Source organism: Amphibalanus amphitrite, unplaced genomic scaffold (genome assembly GCF_019059575.1).
Source record: "Amphibalanus amphitrite isolate SeventyFive unplaced genomic scaffold, NRLGWU_Aamphi_draft 000657F_arrow, whole genome shotgun sequence".
Lineage (NCBI taxonomy): Eukaryota > Metazoa > Arthropoda > Thecostraca > Balanomorpha > Balanidae > Amphibalanus > Amphibalanus amphitrite.
In genome coordinates this window covers 216427-240301 of record NW_024882151.1, presented here as the reverse complement: position 1 = coordinate 240301, position 23875 = coordinate 216427, and the positions used below count along the sequence as shown (strand labels likewise).

Below are 23875 nucleotides of genomic sequence, written 5' to 3'. Positions count from 1 at the left end.
CCGGCAGATACAGATAGTCGGACGGGTCGCTCTGGCGCGTCCACACACCCGGAGCTCACACCCGCCGCGGCCCGCGGCCCGGTTGTGAAACGAAAGAATTGCTGGCACGCAGCCCGCCGAAAAAGGCAGCGCGTTACGCCCTCCTCGTCGACCCAGTGCCGGTCCCCGCGCCGCCCCGACACGTGCGAACCGTCGCCCACTGCCCGCAGAAGGCCGAGCCGTTCGCGCCTACCCCCCCCCCTGCGAGTGACGAGGGAGGGGGTGGCGAGCGCCCCCGTGTGTGCCGCCGCGCCACTCGAGCCGGCCAAGCGCCCGCCCTGTCACCGCGCCCTCCCCCTCCCCCCACCAGGGATGGGGGCGCGCAGCTGGGCGGACGCCGCCCCGTGGCGCATCCTCCAATCCAGTAATTAGACCGGCAACCGCGCGTTGGCCGCGCGGTGGACCTTCGGCCCCCATCGCGTGCCCCTCCCCGCGCCGGGCGGTCGCGGCGCGGCGGGCGCGGACACGCGGCGGACAGAGAGAACAGGGCGAACAGCAAACATCTGAGGGCTGTTCACGGACCCTGTGTGCGGTCGGACCGCACACAGCCTCCAAGCTCCGCCCACTGCGTCCCTACGTCAGCCTTGCGTCACCGCACACAGCGACCGCTGTGGCCGGTCGGGACTGGCCACAGCGGACCGTCCACCGCACGCAGCCGTGACGTCAGAGCCGCCTACCCATCCCCTACCCCCACGCCTGCTGGACGTACCGCACACACCGCACGCAGCAGTGTGCGGTGCCCGTGAACACCCCTCGGGTAAGATAACCGGACCTCTTACTCCCGCCCAAGGCGAAAAGCACACACATCTGGGAAGAGAACCAGGCCGCTCCCGGCTACCAAGTACGGCCTTGGGTGTCGCTCCTTGAGGGTCAGGCGCAGCGGCGTCCGGCGAGCGCCAGGGGGCTCCCGACAGTGCCGCACCCAGTGGCTGCGCCTAAGGGCAATAAGCTTCTAAGAGCTCGTAGGGCTGCTGTCGGTCCCAAAGGCAAAGCTCCCAAGAGCTCGTACAGCCTCGGCCGCCCCAAGGGCAAGAAGCTCCCAAAAGCTCGTACAGCTACCGTCGCCCCAAGGGGAGCAAGCTCGCCCCAAGGGCAATAAGCTCCCAAGAGCTCATACAGCCGTCGTCGCCACTAGGTGCAATAAGTTGCCAAGAGCTCGTACCGCCTCAGTCGCCCCCGAGGGCAATAGGGCTACCGTCACCCCCAAGGGCAGCAAGCGCTAAGCTACCAAAAACACGTACAGCTACCGTCGCCCCCAAGGACAGGAAGCTCTCCCCAAGGGCAATAAGCTCCCAAGAGCTCGTACAGCCGTCGTCGCCCCAAGGCCAAAGCTCCCAAGAGCTTGCGCAGCCATCGTCACCCCAAGGACAAAGCTCACATGAGCTCGTACAGCGACCGTCGCCCCCAAGGGCAGCAAGCTCGCTCCCAGGGCAATAAGCTCCCAAGAGCTCGAACGGCCGTCGTCGCCCTCAAAGGCAAGCTTCAAGAGCTCAGACGTGTGCTGAAGCCTTCGAGGGCAGGCAGCAAGCTCGCCTTCCAAGGGCAATAAGGTTCCAAGAGCTCATACAGCCATCCATCGTCGCCCCCAAGGGCAGTGAGCTCCTTAGAGCTCATAGGCTACTGTCACCTTCGAGGACAGCAAGCTCGCCCCTAAGAGCAAAAAGCTCCTAACAGCCCGTACAGCCAACGTCGCCCCCAAGGGCAAGAAGCTCCCAAGAGCTACCGTCGCCCCCCAGGGGCAGCAAGCTCGCCCCCAAGGGCGATGAGCTCCCAAGCGCTCGTGCAGCCATCGTCACCCGAAGGGCAATAAGCTCCCAAGAGCTCGTACAGCTACTGTCGCCTCAAGGGCAGAAAGCCCGCCCCAAGGAAAAAATAAGCTCCCAAGAGCTCGTACAGCCATCGTCGCCCCCAAAGGCAATAAGCACCCAAAGGCTCGTACGGTTACCGTCGCCCCCAAGGGCAATAAGCTCCCAAGAGTTTGTACAACCATCGTCGCCCCCAAGGGCAAAACTCCCAAGAGCTTGTATAGCCTCAGTCGCCCCCAAGGGCAATAAGCTCCCAAGAGCTTGTACAGCCATCGTCGCCCCCAAGGGCAATAAGCTCCCAAGAGCTCGTACGGCTACCGTCGCCCCCCAGGGCAGCAAGCTCGTCGCCCCCAAGGGCAATAAGCAGCCAAAGGCTTGTACGGTTACCTTCGCCCCCAAGGGCAATAAGCTCCCAAGAGCTTGTACAACCATCGTCGCCTCAAGGGCAAAGCTCCCAAGAGCTTGTACAGCCTCAGTCGCCCCCAAGGGCAATAAGCTCCCAAGAGCTTGTACAGCCATCGTCGCCCCCAAGGGCAATAAGCTCCCAAGAGCACGTACGGCTACCGTCGCCCCCCAGGGCAGCAAGCTCGCCCCCAAGAGGAATAAGCTCCCAAGAGCTCGTACAACCATCGTCGCCCCAAGGGCAAGCTCCCAAGAGCCCGTGCAGCCTCAGTCGCCCCCACGAGCAAAGCTCCCGAGAGCTCGTACAGCCTCAGTCGTCCCAAGGACAATAAGCTCCCAGGAGCTTGTACGGCCGTCGTCGCCCCTAAGGGCAATAAGCTCCCAAGAGCTCGTACAACCATCGTCGCCCCCAAGGGCAAAGCTCCCAAGAGCCCGTGCAGCCACAGTCGCCCCCAAGGGCAATAAGCTCCCTAAGAGCTTGTACGGCCATCGTCGCCCCCCACGGGCAATAAGCTCCCAAGAGCCCGTGCAGCCTCAGTCGCCCCCAAGGGCAATAAGCTCCTCAAGAGCTTGTACAGCCATCGTCGCCCCAAAGACAATTAACTCCCGAGGGCTGTAACAGCTACCGTCGCCCCCGAGGGGCAGCAAGCCGCCCTCAAGGGCAATAAGCTCGAGAGCTAGGACAGCTACTGTCGCCGTTAAGGGCAAGAAACTCCCAAGAGCTCCCACGGCCGCCCGTCAGACCCGCGATAGTGGCGCCCGTAGCGGTCTGCCACCCTCCCCCCCCCCCCCGGTCATCCCGCGGCGCTTGCCCGGTCGCCAACGGCGCTCTGCTCCTTCAGCGCACCCTGCCGAAGCTTGTCGAAGCTCGTTCTTATCAACCAGGAAGCAGGGATAGAAGAAATAGCGTTTCTCGTCCCCCGAGCAAGTGATTGTTCAAGCTGTGCAAGCCAGTGTAACCTTTGTTCAACCATCTCCCGAAATGAACATTAGACAAATCGGAATGCCGAAGGTCCAATCCCAGGTGACACCACTAATCGGTCCGCGGCGTCGCATCATGTATTCTGCCAACAACCAGCGACCCGCACCACTCGGTCAAACTGACCCTCGACCGCTCACGCGGCTGCTCCTCGCCCGGCAAAGGCGGTCAAGCCACGCAAAGACGAGGGCACGTCAGAGCCCGCGTGGTCCGGAACAGCGACAGCCGATAGGTAGCCGTGGTGTGCCTGCGAACCGACGGCGCGCCGCTGCGCGCGCTTTAGGTCTGTAAAAAAACTCAATAGACAACATCTGGGACCACCACGATCACCCCGTTCCGGAAGGGTCACTGCCCCCTCGACTCTCCCTCAAACACCATGTTCCTTTCTCCTTGGCCCTGTCCCACTGCCCGTCCCATGACTCCAGCGGACATTCACCCATGCCCCAGCTGTGAGCCATGCGGCCGGGCGCCGCCATACGACACCGTGACCGATAAGGCCGGGCTGTTTACTTTATTGGGTCTCCGCGCCCGGTCCGCCGCGCCCGGTCCGCCGCGCCGCGGCGCCGGCGGGCCCGTGGACCGCGCGGACAAAGGGAGGGCCATTCCCGTTTTTGAGCGGCATTTCACTCGATGCTGCTACCACGCTGCTATCGCATTTTGCGAGCTGAAGTCACACATGTGACGACATTTTGGCAGGGTTGGAGATACGGATGTACGGATGTCATGGAAACCCAATAGCACGTGTGATAGCGCACGCCGGCAGCGGCCGTAAACAGGGCCCCGGCCCGGCGCCTAGATCTAACTGCGTGCGGCGTGCTTCGATGACGTCACCCACCCGGCTCCGCACGCTCAGCCGGCGCGCAGGGGTTAAGCGTCGCTGCACCGTTGCAGCGCGCAGCGATACCAGGGTGCAGGTGGTCACGGGCCAAACCTGATATCAGCCCTGAAAATGTCACCCGAGGTCACCAAGTCACTGACCGCGTTCGCCCCCAAGGGTACCGCACCGCACCCACCAGCCCCCAAAGGCTTGAAAGACCAACCAGCAGGCCCTCAGCCGCTGCCACACTCCATATGCACAGGGACGTCTGACCCCGTCCCGCTCCCCCGCCGCAGTCGGCAGTCGCGCTGGCAACCAGTCACCGGACTGTGACAACAGGAGACCAGGCAGGCGCTAACCCACAGTCTGGGTCCTCACGGAGCGCTCCCACGACCACAGCTGCCGCCGTGGCGCGCTTCAAGCGTCAAAAAGCTCTTGACGAAGCAACGAAAAAAAATGTCCACGACCGTCTCTCCCAAGCCGATATTGCCAGCCTATTCAATTTGTAGCACGAGATGTCGGACAACACCATCCAGATTAGACAGCGCGTGACTCCGCAATGACGCAAGTCGCGCGAATCTGCTACCCGCTGATTATGCATCGACAGCTGACAGCCATGACAATAAGCTCCCAAGAGCTGGAAAGTAGCGCCCTCGCGGTCTGCCCACAAAAGCATCCCTGCTCTCGAGAGCGCAGGTGACTGCGCCCGTCAAGCTGTCGCAGCACCCGGCCAGTTACACAACAGCGAACTCGGCCCTTCGCTTACCTGTAGTCAGTGGCATCTACTGACAAACCTCGCGTCATGAGTCGTCACAGGCGGTTGATTCTCTGCCTCCCAGCTCCTGCGCTGCGCTGAATCGCAAGGCACCGCCCCTCTGAGTACCATGCCACCACTCCCTCTTTCACCGTCACTATTCATAGCCTCTCTGTCACTCTGTCACTCCGAGTGTCACACAATGAGAGAAGCCAAAAAAATTGTTGAGACCATGACCGATGGTCCGTCCCCTTCGCTGGCTCGTCTCTGACTGTCCTATATCCCGCGCTCCCCTCGTGCCTCCCGCCCCAGCCCGCCCGCTCCGCTTATCTCTCTCCCTCCCACCCTCCCTCCCTCTCCCTCGCTCTCTCCGGCATCTGTCTGCCCTCGCCCAACGCCTCTTAGCCGGGGGCCGCTAAGTTGCCATTATTTCACATCCAGATTTTCGCTGCTGAGTGCTGACATGCTACGAACGTGCATGGATATATATCCGGGTATGATCCCTCCCGGAAAAGAATTATATCGCTGCGCAGCCCATTTTCTCACTCAGGCTGTCATGCCTCAGATCTTTATGCCACCCGCGACCGTCCGCCCCAGTCGTGCCTCGGTGCCGTGTCCCTCGTGACCGGCGGATAGGCGGCACGCCTTGTTCCTCCGCGACCACAGACGTCGTCCTTCGTCCAATGTCTCACCACTCTCGTGCAAGGCCGGCAATTCGTGAGGTGGTCCATGTTAGAGCGCTGGGGCTGACCAAGCCGTTCACCACCAGGTCGGTTGTGTGATTTAAGAACTTAACGATCATGCGTGCTGGGCAGTAGACTCTGGTAATTTGCTTCCCGATAATTTGTTCTCTGAGCGCATTAGTTAGTCCTCACAGCCCACTGGCCGCATGCTTACCGTTGATGTCGAACGGAATCTGCAGGCAGTTGGTGTAGGACGACAGGGCCCGTCCGAAAATTTCGGCCTCACACCGGTACACGGCCCCGCCTCGCACGACACCAGGCTGCTCCGTCTGAGCGCGCGGCGCGCCCACCAGCACCCTGCAGGAGAAACCAACAACGGTCACGCATGTTACGGCCGAAGAATCGAGAGCCGTTACAGTGTGTTATAGCATTTAATCTTAACTTGAATATTGCCATATTGAGGAAGCATGTCTATTAAGTCTATTTAGTCGATTCCATGTCCATTGAGGAAACAAGGTATACATGAACACATCCCCCTCTATAGTCCCTCCGATTCTGCGTATATAACTTCTGGGCTCTCCCTTTACCGCCCTGACCCCAGAGCCTTTCCAAGTATACTATAGCGGTTAGGTCAATGCCACGCCATGTGTTCCATGCAAACGAGACCGCTCGATACACACGGTCAGTACAGTTCACTCTCGCCGGGCAAACTCGGGCGAGTTGACAAATCACGGAGCGGTCAGAGGCAAATAGTCACAGGAAATGTCACAGCGTGCCTGGTCAGGGGTCGAAGGTCAACGCTGGGTCAGCGTGGGGTCAGCGTCGGTGTCTGATCATGCCGCTGAAGTCAGAAACGAACAGTAAAATCCACAGACTCGGCGTTCTGAGAGGTGATGTAAACAGTTCACAGACGATGGGACAACATACTTTGTTGGCTTTACGAGGGTAGGAAGGGAAGTCGTAGAACTCAGTTATGGGTCATTGTGACGCAGAATGTCCATTAATCGCGATGGGGTGGCGAAAGTTGTAATCCGTATTATATCAGCACAAGGAAAATGTTTGACACAAGCTAAAAGTTCGCATGGCTAAAACGGTTTCATTGTTATCGATTGCACTTACTTTGTCGATCAGGTGTGTTATAAGGAAATCGCACCGTCGACATCATTGTCATGAGTAAGTTGCCAATTGATACGCCGTCGGCCATCTTTGGCGGTACGTTTCAACATCTTTGTAACACTGCATCAGCTCACTATCGATCAAGAAAGCCGATTTGTCCCTTGAACCCCTACGCTGGTCATAAGACCGCTAGTGTCAGCCCAAGGACTGTCCATATTTCACGTCACCTGACCGGTGGCGTCAGCCCGGAAGCAGTGAACCTGCCGTCACGTGATCTCTGGATCGGCGGCACGGATGACGGAGCGGTATGACCGTTACACCAGCGAGAGATGCCACGGCGGCGGTCCGCGGACCCTGCTGGCTCAGAGCAGGAGAGCACCATATGCACCCCGCGGGACGCCTCAGATCGGTCACGGAAAGGCACGCACGCGAGAAAAATCCGTGCTCGTTAGGGTCCGCGGCGTGTGCGGTGTGTTACCGTACTGGGCCGAGCCAAATCGGGAATGGCGAGTCAAAGGCGGTCAGGACGGAGTCTTTTGGGAGAGTCCGTATTGGTGATGATCCGAATCTTTTTGGTTTCGGGTGACAGGAGATATTTCTAAAAGCTAAAATCATGGGACGATGATATGATTTCGAGCGGCTGATGAACTACCCATGGAGTCGATCAGCTGTTTCTCTGAACTTGTACCATTGGGGAATTCATTGAAGATGTATGGACATGCTGCATTTTGCAGCAGACTGTTTCCGGTAGTGTATATGTGATGCAAGGTTTCATTGAAGAGCTGAGGGCTTCGCCTTGTAACGGAACTGTTATAGATCCTCTAGAGGTTACTTGACCACTACCAGCCCACTGTGGTCTGATTCATGGAAACATCAATTGATATTGAATTGGCCAAGGCAGTGCACATCAAAGAACGCTCACCATTTGCGGCAATTTCATATGGGATGTCAGGGATTTGACGGGGTATATTACCACATTGCCGCACTTCCGATAAGTTAAAATTTTTGCGGAAGCGGTTAAGTGGGTATCTTCAGTCACCACACCGCATTCTGACCGTGACATATCCGTGTGCGTTTCTATAATCGCCGCATTGTGTGCCCAAAACGGGTTCTTTTGGCGTGTCTATCGGTGGCGCGGTGACCGAAGGAAGCCCCTCGGTCAGCTTCGTATCGTGTGTGGGGCAACCCGAGCCGCCGCGACCCCGCCCGAGTCCTTGTGACGTCACAGTTTTGGGGTCACGGGTAGTGCGGCGCGTCACGCGATGGGCCGTCACGCCGGTCGCGCTGAATCGCAGATGGTCAGTGGATTGCTGGATGGCAAACGCTGTGAGCCGCTTTATACAGCACAGCTCTGTTATATCAGTGAACTATAAATAGTTCAGTGATGGCTCTTGGCACAGAGATCGGCAATGCCATATATGTAATTGTAAATAGATACTACGTTCGCTGCATATTTTTACCATGCCCTGTTCGCCCTTCAGCATTCATTGTACACGCTCACTACCTATACCCGCCATCCGTCAACTGACCAAACTCAGCCACAACCAAGTTATGAGGAAGAAAATACTTAGGGGGGGGGGGATTAAAGCCCAAAAAGTTGTGTTTGTTGATGGAAAGTGAAACTTGGATGGCCGTCAGATATTTTCCCAATCTTACCGCGCCCACTCTATACGTAACTTTTCTATTAATGTCGCAAGGTCTTTGTGCTTACAACATAGGCTATTCTATAAAGAAGTTGCAACCCTGAGGCCTGAGCGGTCTTCCCGGCCCTACCAGCCGCCGGCCGTTCGCGCCGGCTATGCACAGAAGCCAGAGGACAGGGCGGCTCTCAGAGCTCCACCTCGCCTTCTCTAAATGGCCGGTCAAGTCCCGTCATCACTTCCTGCAGCGGGTGCGCCGGCGCGGCCGCGACCATGAAGCATAAACACGGTGACAGAGGCCCAATCAGGCGGCCGAGCTGTGCACTGTGCAGGCCAGCTGGGTAATCAGAGGGAGGGCCAGGCTGGATAGATGAGACTCAAGGCCTCAGTCCAGGCCGGCCCAAAGAGCCGGCCGGCGACGTTGTTTGTAAACAGAGATCGATGGTCAAAAACGGTCGGACGGGCTGCCGGCCAGCTAGTTAGGAGAAATGCGGAGTTTTTGCGTAGTCCCGATTTGTCTCGCCCTGCTTCGCGGCGTCATTGTTTAAACCTGGTCTTTGCCGGTGACTGTGACGCCATTCTCCTGAAATAAGTCGTCCTTCCCCTGGTTTCTCACATGCGGATGCTCGGTCGTGGCTTTCCGGCGCAGCGGCGCTACAAAAACTTCGCCAAGACTGGTTTCTAAACAAAGGTGCGCTTCAAAGGATCCCGTAAGCCGGATGACTCAGCGAGCCAACACGCTCGCCTATGCTAACACTTCTTGCGCGCTGTTCAAAAACAGTAATTGTTGTCTGCTGACCGAAGCAGAGCAGAGGACCGGGTTGCCTGTCATCGTACCGATCGGGCATCGAATGTCGACATCGACAGACATGCGTCCTACACACCGGTGACGTTAGCCAATCTAGGTCAGTGACATCACTAATCTATTGGTAGGAACTGTAAATTGTGGGATTTTTATTCACCGATGCTTCTGAAACATTTTGTTTTCTGGAATGCTTTAAGAATGCTTTATCTACATTTTCAAACGATGTTTGATAAAAAAGTTCAGGCTTTTTAGTAATTCGTCATTTGTGAATTTATTAATAGCAATTGTTAGTCATTGCGCAACGTCGTGCCAGCCTATAGCAAAATAATCCAACTCAGCCAGGTATCTATAGCTCAATGGCAATAGATAATGTTCTGTGAAGTCACCACGAACGGCCGAGCCGGGAACAATATCATATCAGATTCTTACAACAGCAAGATCAAGGGAAGTTGTTTCTGTGTAGGTTGGAAGCGATACTGGCCATCGCAGCACTGTTTGGTTAATAATGCTTTGTACGGAAAGGTGTTAAACCACAACAATTCACTCCACTTATCATAACAGGCCGCCAAACAACGCAATTTAATTTTGCATTAATGTAACTTACTAAATGTTTGCCAACAGCTGCTTGAGCTATGCGCATTAGGTGCTGCTCATTGTCGAATTTAGCCCACAATACGATTGGAGCTTGTGATTTACCAATTCTTCTTTAACCCTGCTCCTTTCAGCGAGCCGTCTCAGCCTCCATGGTGTCACGGCGGCACCCTCGTAGCCTTCCTGCAGTTCCGTGACATCAGTGACGCGTCACTGCCTATACCGCCGCAGCGGGCCGGCGCTACCGCGGCGACAGATACACAGTAGCTATTGTGGGCTGGTAAGACGACAGGCTGGCGCCGCTCCAGGGCCATCCAAAACACTGTCCCTCCAACGTAAATATGCGGCCGGTGTCGGAGCACCTGGGGCGGCACCGCACGCAGCGCTGTGTAGATCAGGCGGCGACAGTGGGGCGGGTGGGGTGGACCGTCGATCGGTCTGTGACTGACCGAACGGTGGGCAGTGGGAACCGGGAAATGAAGGTGAGAGTGGCGTGGTGGCCGAAGTGAAAAAAGAAAACGGCGAGCTACGAGTTTGATTGTAATATCACAGCGCATGACGCACACTTAATCGGGTATTCAAAGATCGTCATGTAATGGGTAGCTGTATACAACCTCAAATGTGCAAACTAAGCCGGTTTCTTTCACAAAATGGTCTGGTTTCAAATATTGCTGACTCTGAACTGAGACTAAGAAAAGCGAGCAAACCGTGACCAGTCGAGACCCTAATTCTGACGAGCTGGGAGCCAATTATGGCTTTAGAAAGTTGTGCGTCGTGATCGTAGCCGTCTGCGGTTCCACCACCAGCAAATAAGGCATGCAATCCGGCGGGCGAACCGAATCTCATTACGACGCACGAATGAATGGCCGCAGCGAATGAATCAATGAATGAATGGGCGCGACGCGAGCTGTATGGTAAAGGCGGCCGGCCGTGACGCGTCTGTAAGGCGGCGCAGGCTGCGTGACATGTCGCCTGGTACACACAGAATAGAAATCCAAAGTGACTCTATAGCTTGTCTCAAATACAGTATTGTATTTGATGTTTATGTGAGTGGATGGGAAGGTAGTAATGGGAAATGAAGGAAGTAACGATGTAGACATTGGGTTTAGTATATAGCTCCTTGACAATGTAAGAATTTACAGTTCCTAAAGCTTGACAAACATACACGCTGCATTGTGCGGTCAAAATAATGCAAAATGTCTCGCCCATTCGAGTGACGAACTCCTCATAAAAGGTGACAAGTAGGCTCTTCTGCCCACGTGAATTCCCACATCCGACCTATCCGGCTATCTGACGTCAAGCAAGTCTGGTAACCATCCCACTTGTGTCATCCCGCGATGGTGGTGAGCCTGACCGCCGCGCAGGTCGGGTGGTGACCTGAACCGGAGCTGGTGACGATGGTGAAGTAGCGAGCGTCACCGACGCCGCCGCCTCAACATCCGTCTGGGCGTTTACGAAAACACGGCGGGCCGAGCCACGACATGTCTCCATGACGTATAGCGTATGGCGTGGTCCCACTGACTCAACCGGCTCAGACGGACTCGGCTTGACTCTTTGACTCGTTGAAATTAATGGTTGTGTCAAGTCGTTGCTCGCCGATCAGAAGAAAGAGAACACGGGCTCATTTTGCAATTTTCCTTTGCAATTTTGACACACGGCAGTTCAAGCAATTCCGTCTTTAGATTAGCTGCACACATTTAACACTTCGAAAAAGGCTGATACACCATAAAATATAGTACCTTCGTTGGTAGTTAAAAAAAACCTCTGGGGGTCTGCTGCTCCCAGCTCGCCTAGATCTCCTCCACTACATATCCCGGTTCCCTCCTGACCATCAGTCTGTCAGATCTTCCGCATGACCTCAGAGCCGTCGGAGGGCCGCTCGCTCGCTCGGCACCCCATTCCGGCCGTCGCTGTTTATTTGGCGTGTGCACGACACATCCCATGCCTCATGGACCATCGCATATATGCGGCCGGAAACCGCGCCAGTGATGCCCGTCCATCACTCGGAACTGTATATTTGTGCGAAGGAACCAATAGGAAACTCGGCTCGAGGGTCGCTGTTTATAAGCCGGCGCTGTCACTAAAAGAGGGCTGCTTTTTAAATGGCCATAGTTACCAGGAGATACTGACATGAACGTTGGAAGTGCATGTATAATCAGAACAGTTGTCTTGCTGACTCATCAAGCTCCAAGCGGTAGACGTTACTTTAGAGGCATGGTTCCATTCACATCCCAGACAGACGAACAGACCTTCCCCTAAGACCCGACTCCCATTATCTGGTGGGAGGGGCTGGCCAATACGAAGGAAGCCACCCCTCCAGGACCCCTGGCTCCCATATATCTGTTGGGAGGAACTGCCTCCGTTTGGCACTGGCAGATGTCATGGGAACGAACACACGCTGTCCGACCGAAAATCTCACCGAATCCGATTTCAAAACAGCGCCGAGTCGGGTCCGGTGCACATCTGCTTCCACGGACCGACCCGCACCCTCCTCCGCGCGGCGGCGGCCTCTCTTCAACCCGACACCTCTCGAGCCGTCTCTCTTTCCCAGTTACCCCTACCGACGGCCCCTGTCCGCCGCGACGGAGCCATCGTCGATTCCGACAGCAGCTGGTCTGTCTCCGCCCGCGGCGGCGAGTCGCACATCCGGCGCCCTGAGAAAGGGGATGGAAAGGGAAGACTGAGCCGCGCAGATGCACGTCGAACCCCAGATGTGGAACCGAACGCAGGCGACGGGCGAGTGATTTTCTGCTAGCAGATTTTGTCTGAAAAGACCGACTGTGTGTGACAGGAGCTATTCGTCGCAGACTTCAAAGCGAGTGCACAGCGCACAATGCACGCTATTATGTCCCAGGTATGGGCACGGCGCCGGCCGCCGACACACCTTGGCACGTCAACATCGACGCTATAGCGGTGGGACCGTGACCCCTGGCAGCTGCCATGACAGGACATACGACGGCCTTTCGTCAGGCAGGTGACAGGAGTTGGCCGCAGCCCCGGACTACGGACTCCTGGCTCTCTACGGGCGAACACTCCTGGGCGGCTGGAGGGGCTTTGGCAGCGCTTGCTGGCACCCGAGTGAGGTGGCGGAGGCCATGGGAGTGGCAGAAACGACACTGCCAGATAATATACCGTGAATCAAATAATTTAAGAGACAAACATTGTTAAAGCGGTTCCAAGAACAATATTTCGACATTGGTATGATGAATGGTCCGACATTGCTAGAGACCCCATTGGACCCCATGAGGAACAGGTTCCCGCCCCGTAGTTCCCCTCTGCGGGGGCAGCAGGGGTGGAACCCACGGGGCGGACAGCGTTTGGACGGCTGTTTCTGTGGGATGGCACCTCATCAGTAACCAGTGGTGAGGTCAGTAAACACGGACCTACGTCGGCCGAACAGACAGACGGCCACTGTCACACCGAGGTCAGCTCTGTCAGGAAGCGGTGTCGACTCTGAGGGGCCGTCTGCCGACAGTCCAAGACGGGACTCAAAGGGGGACTTCTCAGGGACTCTTCAGCTTGCGACGACACTCACGGAACTCACGAGCCGGACGGAGACCGTAGCGATACGCCTGACAGGCACGACTGATGTAAGACGTACAACGTGTGATAAATCTTGCGGCGATTGATATTCTGATGGAGTAGCCGTATCGTGAGGACCATCTTTCTTATCCATGCTTGACGTCAATGTCGTGATTCGCGTGCAGTTGCCGAGCTCGTGACCGGAGGCCCACCGGATATTTCGTCACGCAGGCAAGGTCGCGGACACGGTACACTCGTAAACACGACAGCATCAGGCGAACTTGACCCGGCAAGCGAATCCTTTGAAGGGCACCGCCGGTATCCACTCCTAAGGCGAGACCACACCGCCGTGTAGCCTGATGCCGTCAGAATGATCTCAGGGGCTGGGAAGTCATTTGGCCGTCACCACCTGTTGGGGATGGTGCCCCGGTCGGCCTAACTGACCGGGAGACCACCGGAACCTTCCCCCGCTCCTAACGAGCTCCAGATGTGGGGGTCGGGGCTCATCCGGCGCCTCCCCGGCCATCAGTAGGACGCTAACAGCAGACGGCGCGCAGAGGAGCGCCGGGACTACCACAGCTGCGCCGTTATCGCCACGCGTAGTGCGCCCGCCTGTGAGTTTGGATGCCGGTGCTCCGGAATGGACGTTAACAGCTGAGTGGCAGCATTCCGCATGCTGATTTGTGGATTGGTGGTTATCATAAAGAAGTCGCGGAAATGAAAATTGTTGATGTGTTCGCATTGCAACCCTTTCTCAAGAAAACCCTTCCATTGCTGATTGGGATGGACGCCTCTAATAAAGTTTCATAATTTAGGATAAAAGTGCTAATTATGCAGCTGTGACTGTCCCACCATACTAACAGTTTTTACCTCCAGACAGGGCTGTCTGCGATTATTGGCCTCCTGGAGTTCGGCCGGCCAAATATTATTATACCGATAAAACACAGCTGACGAGCTCCTATTTGGGCAGTAACGGTCCGCGGGTGCCGCACCAGTACGGACGGCCCAAGGAAGGGAGCACTGGAGACATGTCTCCGTCCGAAGGGCGGGGGCGGCGACCGCGTGATAGTGCTTCTCGTCAGAGCAGAGCCAGGCGCAGTGAAAGCGTCGGCGGTGGACGGAAAACGAGCCTGCCACCTAGAGCTTTAGCAGAAAATCGCTACTGAGAATGAGTGTCGAGACGCCCTGTGTTTGACATCGTGTCAAAATTGTTTTTCGAAGTACTTAAAATTATCAGAAGTTTGAAATATAATTAGTTAAAAACCAGTTTGCAATGTTCCATCGTGATCGACTTCTGCGATGCATTGCATGCATAATCCATTATATGCATCCAAGACTTTCCTTTTAACCGACATGATGTTGAGAACTGAAATCAGCTACAATAGCTGCCAACTCGCTCAGTCTCTCTCACGGCGTCGGCGTCTATCGGAAGTGGCTGACCGCACCCGGTGTCGGCCGATACCACTACCAATAATCGACTCCCTCCCCAGGCCATTACCGGTTGACTGACCAGGGACAGCTTCCCGCCGAGGACAGATAATTACAGCGTCACAGGCCTTCTCAGGTCCGGCCCGCTCGCCGGGTGAGAAAGGAGGTAGGGCGAGACAGACGGCTGCTCCGCCGACGCGACCAACGCCGCCGAGAGTCGGGGCCGACGCGACAGACGCGCTCGACGGGAGCGACGCATGGCACCCGGAGAGCGGTCCCGGAGAGGGCTAAATGTCACCCGATCGGTGCTATAATTAGGCGACTAAAAATACGGATACGATACAGGGGACGAGGGACGGAAGTGGCGAGGCGGAGGGAGGGAGGACCCGGGGCGGGGGTGGTAAAGACGAGACCGTCGACGCGACGTGGGACCGGTACGACAGATCCCCGTGGATTTGTAGCGCCGCCCTGAGACTGAGCGAGCCGCGTGGTATTAGTAAACGGTGTCACTTGGCACGACGGCGATTTGTGAGAGCTGTGATCTTTTGATCTCAAGATAAGTGAGGAAGATGTTTTCAGTCGGTTATCAGGCTGAGACGCGCAGCACAGAAAGGAATTATCACATTGAAGCATTCCATGATTGGTTCTCATAATTTCTTATCTAAACAGTCACACTTTTTGTTAGCTTAGCACGGACTGGCGCCATTTCAGTGCACATCATTTCATAATTGATGGGCTTATAACTGCTCTAAACTGTACTACTTTCGGCAAAAATAAAACTGGTACAGTAAATCAATCCCTCAAGTGAAATTGGGATGAGAAGAACAAGATGGCTTTCATAAAATCTTAACTTCCATAACATCATTCCACTATTCGCTCTCAGCAAATTGTGGTGAGCTCTTGTGGCGGAAATCCGGGGCGGCCTCCCAGTGTGAAGATCAGGCCCCCTTCGTCGAACCCCGGCCACCACCCAGCGTCCCAAATCGCACCCAATCAATCTGATCTCCCGCCGCGAGAGCCAAGCTAAACAGCCGACCTCGCATGATTGGTTCTCACCTCTTCAAAGGCCATCAATACTCATCAGTCAAACTCACCACACGCTCGTGGTGCTCAGATTTGCTGCTGCACCTCGCTGTTGTAAGTGATAATGTGCAACGGGTGATTATTGCAATGGCTGGTCCGTGATAATTATCGTAGCTTTGCAACAACTGGTGCAAACTCTGGCAACCTGGGAGACATGAGACCATGATTCGCTGAACTGGGCAAACGACCTCGTTGATCAGAACTTGGCACCTTGGGGAGCCAAAGCCAAGTGACAGGCTGAGCGAGAGAATGAAACTGTACATAATTATTACGACACGACCATGGAAAGGCTTATGTGAGTAATAATTAGAATTTCGAGGCTGGCGATTTGGAAGCATTGCACAATCCTCATGCTTTTACTATTCTTTATGAGCGAGTCTCGGGCACAACTGCTAACCGTAAGTGAATGGCTGCATTTGAAGATTGAAGCGCCTCGCAATTACACAGTTGGTTTTGATCGGTTTATATGCTTCTTCATTTTTAAATGAGATGTTTATCATGCCTGATTTATTATCGTATTGCATTTAATTTATGCCTGTTCGAATATGCTTTCAGAGGCACTGGAGGAAAAGGTGGTATTGGACGCTGCAAGGGGGGGGGGGCATCAGCTAGCCCAAAAATCGCTCCCTCGTGATCTGCCAATGTTTAAGAGATCATGTGAATGATGCCCACGATAAAAAATGTGTGGTAAACTCACATATTTAACCCGCGCCCCATAGGGCTACCGGCGGACCCTACCACCCGTAGGGGGGGGGGGGGCCGTTTCGGCCCCCCCCCTAAGATCTCGGAAAGTTACCGGCCGATTTTCAAAATTCAAACGGCGTTTGATAGCCCTACCCGGGAACTACCTTGTGACCAAATTTCATTGACCTAGGTCAAACCGATGACGTCACAGGTCAGGTCAAAGGTCAGATTTTCACCGTTCACAGGCAATTCAAGAAATGTGCTGTGAAATCGAGTAAATTGGTAATTTATTGAAAACCATCGATGGTATATTGTTCGTCAAACACATACTTTGCTATCTGAGGTCACTGATACCAGGTCAGGTCACAGCGAGGTCAGGTCACCGGGGGTCACAATATGAATGTGTCGTGTGATACATGTTTTATGGTCCATTTTACATGACAAATGCGATTATGTGGGTTAGGCAGCCTTTGGGGCCAGCCTAGGTCACGTTTTGGTGAAGGTCAGGTCAAGGTCAGGTCAAATTAGGTCAAATTTCAAAGTTGATATTTTTGCATAAAATGGGTATCCATTCGATGCAGCTCGTCACGGGGAGTCTAATGGTGGTCTTTGTTTTGCTCTACGAGTTCTAGAATTGCCAAAAATTGAGTTTGAAAATTTGACGTCATCATTTTTGAACAGTTTTTTCGCTATAACTTGGCCAAAAAACGAGGTATCGATCTGAAATTTGGTATGTAGATAGAAGACGGTAGGTACTATCACATATATTCCGGTTTTTTCGAAACTCAAAAAACTTTTTGGATTTTTTGGCTAATATATCCAAAAAAATGCTTTTTTGATTTTTGGGGATCAAAACTCAAAAATTTCAAAAACCCGAGATAGCAGTTTTGTAGCCCTGTCAATTCTACACCTTTTATGTCTTGATCATTTTTCTGTATCTTCAAAGCTGTAGGCCTGACAGGTCTTCTCGCGAAGGTCTTTTTTCGGTCGAAAATGACAGAACATGACGTCACTCTGACGTCATTTGTGGCCAACCTATCACAGCCTCTGGAAAAAATTTTGGTCACAATGTGTAAAATTGATGCCCGGAGAGGTCCTGAAAGTTTGGTGGCGATATCTCCAGCCGTTTAGGAGATATCGACCGAAAAGGACACGGGGGGGCCGTTTCGGCCCCCCCCCCCTACGGGGCGCGGGTTAAGCATTAGTTATATACATGTCCACATTGTCAGCTGCCCTTTTATTAATTGTTGAATTACGTTGCAAATGGGCATACAAGATGCTACATATTAAAGTGCTTAATCACGCTTGTTGGCGAACCACAAAAAAAAAATTAGCATAGCAATTTTCTCGCAGCCACGTACTTCGTTGTATAGTAACTGGTATTTACTGGTAGATCATATCACGACATTTCACAAACGATCACCGCTGTTACTCTTACATGATCCTCGTTACTCCTAAGTGATATCTCTTCTTGTGATATGAGGATTGTTATGCACCTTGGATCCTTATTGCATTATGCATATTGTAAGCATATGTAGCTAGCATTATTGCGTCTGTTATATTGATTGTCTTAGCTTTATGCACTTATACTCCAACTACGCTGCGGGATCAATTTACCAACACAAGATTCTCGTCGCTAACTTTACGAGCTCAATGGGCTAGTATGTCAAGAGACTGATAAAGAACAGTGTGGTATCCGAGATCATTATAGAAATGACGTGGAGAACTGATCTTTCCAATCTTAGCCATTTTCTACGCCGAGCCAGAATATCAGCCTGACCGGCCAGGATGATTTCAACTTGACTTTTTATTTTGGAAGCATGGAACATTTGAAAAAGACTGACAGGATGTGCATTTGACCTAACAAATACTGGCTCAATATTCACGGCCTGGTAAGTTACTACACACATGCGACCTTATTTATCCTGACCTCTCCTATAAAATCATATTTTCGCTAATCGCAAAACATTCCACCCTCTTTTGACCGAACCTGACCCAACCTGATCTGCCCTAATATTGCAGAACCCAACCCAATATGACTCGACTCAATCTGATGCAGCTTGACCCGACGCGAGATGACCCGACCCGATTTGACCTACATGCCCTGACTCGACGCGATATGACCCGAGCCTACCGTGACCTGACCCCGTCTGACCTGACCTACCCTGACCCGACCTGTACTCACCAGCTGCCGTACTGGTCTGTGTACCCGCTGACGCTGAAACCGAACATGGCGTCGTCCGGACCACGGTAGACGACCTTATTTTGAACGTCCACATTGTACGACTCTGTCACAGGCACGGGTCCCAACAGGAGCAGGGTCAACACTGGCGCCAGCGTGGTAACCGGCATCGCAGACATCACTGGAGATGTCGGTACTCTCTGAACTGCGTGACACCGTCACAGCAGTGTCGTAGTAACGTCACACCACCTCACGCCGCGTCTCGTCTCACCAGCGCGAACAGTCCGAGCACCATGGACCACTGTCCTGGTCAGCGTGTTGTCTATGGTCCGTGGTCCACCCCCGCCGCCCACGCTCCAACCTCTCTGAGGCCGGCCGCCACGCGCACTGGCTCCTCTGCCCGTCCGCCGCTCGGCGCTCGGCGGCTCCGCCAGGGAGCCTCCTCCGGAGCCCGCTAACACAGCGCCCTCTGTCGCGCTCCCGGGACAGGTGCGTCCCAGGCCCCTCATCCCTCCGACGGGGAAGGGAGGGGAGGGCGTCGGTGACGATGTTTGGGAGGGTCTCCGACGACGGCACGAGCGCCCCCGGCTGTCGCTGCCGATGACCGAGACGGGAGGGGAGGAGGGGGAGGGAGAGGACAGGAGGGGAGGACGGTCGGGAAACGTGTCGCCGAGGTGGTCCCGGCATTGGGGGCTCTCGGAATCGGTATACGGTGGCGGATTTGAGGCAGCCATGAGCCACCTGAGGCACAAAGCACCTGACCCAATTGTTCTACTAGAGTTTTTATTGTGATGAAGTTCTATACAGCCATGGTAGCGGGAGTCAGCAGTGCCAGTCGCTGAATACGGTGCAGGAGGTTTTGTGTGGGGGCATTCCACGTCAAATCAAACACCGAAATCCGTCATCCCCTTCGATTTTTCTGAAAATTTGTAGGTAGACTGGGCATGGTTCAAAACTGAGTTACGTATAATATTTTCGAAATTTGATAACGTATCGCTGAGATATAGGTCATCGAATATAGCGAAAAATGCCACACATCAATTTTTTAAATGGCTATAACTCTGGTTCCTTTTCTGGTATCAAAATGATATTAACAGGGTCTTATAGGCAATTGATAAGGCTTTGATTTTTAATTATAAAATTAAATTGAAGTGACCTTGAAATGCATTTGACCTTGAATTAAAACAGAAAAATTTAAATAGCAAAAAACACGTCACCTTCGATTTGGGTAATTTTTACATATTATGTCCGTCACAATGTTCCTAACCATCTGTGAAAAAATTGGAGTGGGCCATTCATAACTTTCGCGGCAAACGCCGTTTTCATGCATCAACATCACGCAACCGCGCGTGACCTTGAAAGACAGAGTCAAGACATGCTTGCTTGTGTACACTTTCTGAAATGAATGATTGCTGATAAGTGATATCCCAAACTCTGCGAGAATGGAAATGCATAGTCATCGTAGTCAAGCATTCACGCTCCAGCCTCCATAGTAAAAGTGTCGCAGGCAAACGGTATTTTGCGGTGAATTTTGAGCCGTGTGGAAATGCATCATGAAGTAAATTCAACGAAAACATTATCACGCAACGATATCTTCACGCCTTTTGATCTTCACTATACGAAAGAACATACATTTTTTAGTATGTATGGGGAATTTCTAGTTTATCCAATAATAAATATGGCAGTTAGAGGCCTGCTAAGAGTAACATGTCGCCGGCTGAGGCGGGCTCGGCCGATGCGGGAAACGCAGCAATCACAATTTTGTGTTAACACGTTCATATTTCAATTGTTTACCAACCGATTTTCAAAATTCTTTCACCATAAGATTGCCTGTACAGTCTTCTCACAAAAGTTGACGCGAATCGAACGTAATCAGCGGTAGGGAGCGCGATGTAAAGACAGAACCGTTCCGTTCCGTCCCGGCACAGTCTACAATTCAGGCGGCGCGTAGCGGTCGGCGCCGGCTGCCGAGTCGCCGCGTCGCTGCGGCGACAGGATGTTCACTTTACACCGCTATTACTAGAACAGTTGTGAACCGATTTTCTTATTGCTTGCACGATGAGATGTCCAATTCAATTCTTGACAGGTAGCCATAATCAATTTCGCATTAATCTTATGAGATATTGGCGAAAAACAGGAGGGGTGGGCGAAATTCGCTCTTCCCCCTCCACTGCGCGTGCTAACATACGTTTGCATATGTGCAATTTTCTTCAAAACTTATGAATGGCCCACTCTAATTTTTTCACAGGTTGTTAAGAATATGGTAGGCAATAAAATATATGAAAATGAGCCAAATCGAAGGTGACGTGTTTTTTGCTATTTCAATATTTGTGCTTAAGAACAGAGTTAAGCAAATTTCAAGGTCATATATTTAAGTAGGTGCAATTCTAAACAAATGCTTAAGAAATTACCTAAACAGTAAGGTTTATTTCATTCAAATCAAACAAGTACAACCAAAGTTATGGTCGTTCAAAAATATAAAGATGCAACATTTTGTAAAAATTTGATGCCCTATATTTAGAAGACCTGTGGTCAGAATGTGCAAAAAACATCAGTGTAATGTCCGGGGCCACACAGGAACTCGCTCACAAATTTATAATGAAATCGCTGATGGTAAGGTGCAAAACAGCCGATTTTTGTTCGATTTGACGTGGAATGCCCCTGTGAAAGGAGGCACGCGATAGGTCATAAGGGAGCGAAAGAAAAGTTGGGATTTCAAGTTGACCGAAACGGTCATGCAGGCCGCTCCTGCACCGGCGCGGTGGTCAAGTCGGCTGACCTGGCCGCCCCTGTTTATATGAAATGCGATCATTGCTTACAGGCCCGGACATTGAGAAGTTCATATCACCTCACTATGACAGGGCTGATAATCCACATCGAGGTCAAGTCGCCGCTTTTCAACTTAGGCAGACCACCGTGACACATGTTGCAAAATTTAGATGACTTGATAACGATAAACTATTTGTCCATTTATTTATTTCTATACTTGACGACACCACTTTCCTGTGCTTCGCAGCACCCTCACATCTCAAACAGCCTTAGTGATCCAGGTTTACATTTCACCCATGACCCGTCTACCTATTCGGCATAGCCTCCCCCACCCGAACCCCCACAGCACCGTCCGGCGTCCTAGTTCGGGTGGGGCAGGCACGCAAGCCCACGCTGGCCCTGCGGGGACTCATGAAAAATGAGTTTTACCTTTATCGCAGCCGCCTCCGCCAGCGCCATCAGCAAAGACGATGACGACGAGGATGGCGCCGACGACAATGACATGCCGTCGGTGTCATCATACGCAGTAGCCCGGGTCCTCCTCTGTTTAGCGTTCCTTTTCTCGAGGTCTTGATTCCAGCAGGCGTGTTGTAGGCGATGTGTTACGACGATTGTGATAATCATCGTCTCGGTATACTGCGTCGCAGGTGATAATTTAGGGATGGTTGGCGAGCTGTATTTATAGCAGTGAGTCTGGAGCATTTGAGCAATGCGGGCTTTGATTCGGAGTGAATATGTAAGTGCTTACGTCGTATCCATTTCACGTAATCTTGTTTGCATATCAATTGCGAGTTGCACTGTGGAGATTTATCGGTGCTGTAATTTCACTCACAGCTAAAACACATGTAAAAATTATACTTCGACTCAACCTGAGCTGTATGTTGCTATACCGATGACTCAAGAACGCCGATGTCAATCTGAATTCAGTTAGATCATGATGAAACTAAACGACCGCACATTCTACAACCCTAATACCGTCTGCACCCCATCAGCCCTCAGCTCTGGCCGGGCCGGGTCGCAAGCGGTACCCCTATATGAGTCTCCGTCGCGATATCATTCATCACCTGAGTACTGCGGTCGACAAGGCGCGGCCTTCGTGCCGTCACTAATGATACACACGAGCCGCGGGGCCTTTCTGGCCGGCCGTGCAGTGTTTAGACCACTGCAGACGTGGCTCCTTTCATGCCCCACTGAGCCGGGTGATTGGTGGCCACTGGCTTGGCGGCGGCGTATTTTTATGGCCATTGGAATGCCGTCAGAGGCTAGATGAAACTCTTTACGTTTGGGCCATTGATGATGATGCTGGACGTGTTGAGATGTTTCATTTCTCGCGTCAAGAGAAGGTGCTTAATTGCTGCCTGTCGCTCGTTAAGAAAAGATGTCAGGAACTCTTCATCAAGGTGGCTGGTAATTACTCTCCAAGTGTCCAAAAAGTGCGTTATCTCTTGTACTAAATCGAGTGAAAACTAGCACGTAAAAATGAGCAGCTCTAAAATGCCCATGCCCCTTTCAGCGCTTCAGAAGACGTGTTTATTACTATATTAATGAGAAGGCCCTCCCTTTTTTGATCCGACGTAAGCTCATCGAAGTCGCAAGCTCGGTATCACCAGGCCTCTTGCTCAGCTCTAGTTCAATGGAGAGCTGCTAAAGCTGAAGGCCACTAAGCTGCTAACACATTGACAATCCAGACACGAACGTAACCTAATTACGAGTCTTGGCACACCTCACACCAAGCGTAATTACCTCTAATATAATTACTCACAGAGTAGCGAGGGTAGAGAGCCCAGGGTATACACTACAGGCCTCTTATTGCCGACCGCCTCACTCGAGCAGATTTCACCACAGCTCCGGGAGAAAATGGCTAAATGACTCCTTGCCGCAACTGAATGAGAGATGTAAGCGGAATGAAATATTTTTTTTTGCCAAAACAAAACATTTCCTAAATGGCATATAACCCTTATAGTTTGTGGCTTCATGCTGTTGTTGGGCCCACGCTGATATGTTATAAAAGCGTCTGGCCAAAAAAAGAAGAATAATTGGAATGTGTTATCGAATAGAGTTTGGCAGTCATAGGCGCTTTAACATTAACGATAAATCAGTGTTGTGTCATGAGTGAAGCATACCCTTTGATTTATGACTGTAAGGTATGCAAATTGCTTTGCAACTCGTAACCTTGCTACCATATCACACATTTACGCCTGCAAATGGATATGAAATGATTAGTTGGAGCCCATGGAGGGGCGGGGGCAGGATACCTACCTGAACAATTACACTAAGATGATTACAGGCTTGGGACGCTTTATTCTAGGTCACTGCTTAAAATTTTGACTTCATAACTAGATACAGTGTGTCCACGTCAAAAGTGTACCCAAAATTTTCTCCATATTTTATCTTATGTATTTTACACAGCAGTTTGAAGAAGCCGAACTTTCAGTTACTTCCTCCCAAATTCACGCTATTTAGGAACGACAGTGGACACGTTATGGTCTAACAACTATCCAGTCCAGTCAGTACCAGCCTGACACTCTCAGCCAGCCGGTCACCCCGGTCCCACCCCAGGCCTTTCCGATCGCGGC

At 52.7% G+C, this 23875-nt stretch overlaps 1 protein-coding gene across 3 annotated transcripts in view; it reads right to left on the bottom strand.

The window, feature by feature from the left end:
• Window positions 1-18962, bottom strand: part of LOC122364124 (integrin alpha-PS2-like) — a 60560-nt gene extending 41598 nt beyond the window's left edge. The window contains exons 1-2 of one of the 3 annotated variants that reach the window (XM_043334225.1): window positions 18534-18962; window positions 5694-5836 (exon numbers count right to left, since the gene is read on the bottom strand). In XM_043334225.1, coding sequence (XP_043190160.1) covers window positions 5694-5836; window positions 18534-18709 — 319 coding nt within the window. In that variant the 5' untranslated portion in view covers window positions 18710-18962. Of the gene's footprint in view, window positions 1-4808; window positions 5128-5693; window positions 5837-18533 lie in introns of those variants that run through there. The other 2 variants (XM_043334227.1, XM_043334226.1) reach the window with 2 other exon arrangements.
• Between the last annotated feature and the right edge of the window lie 4913 nt (window positions 18963-23875).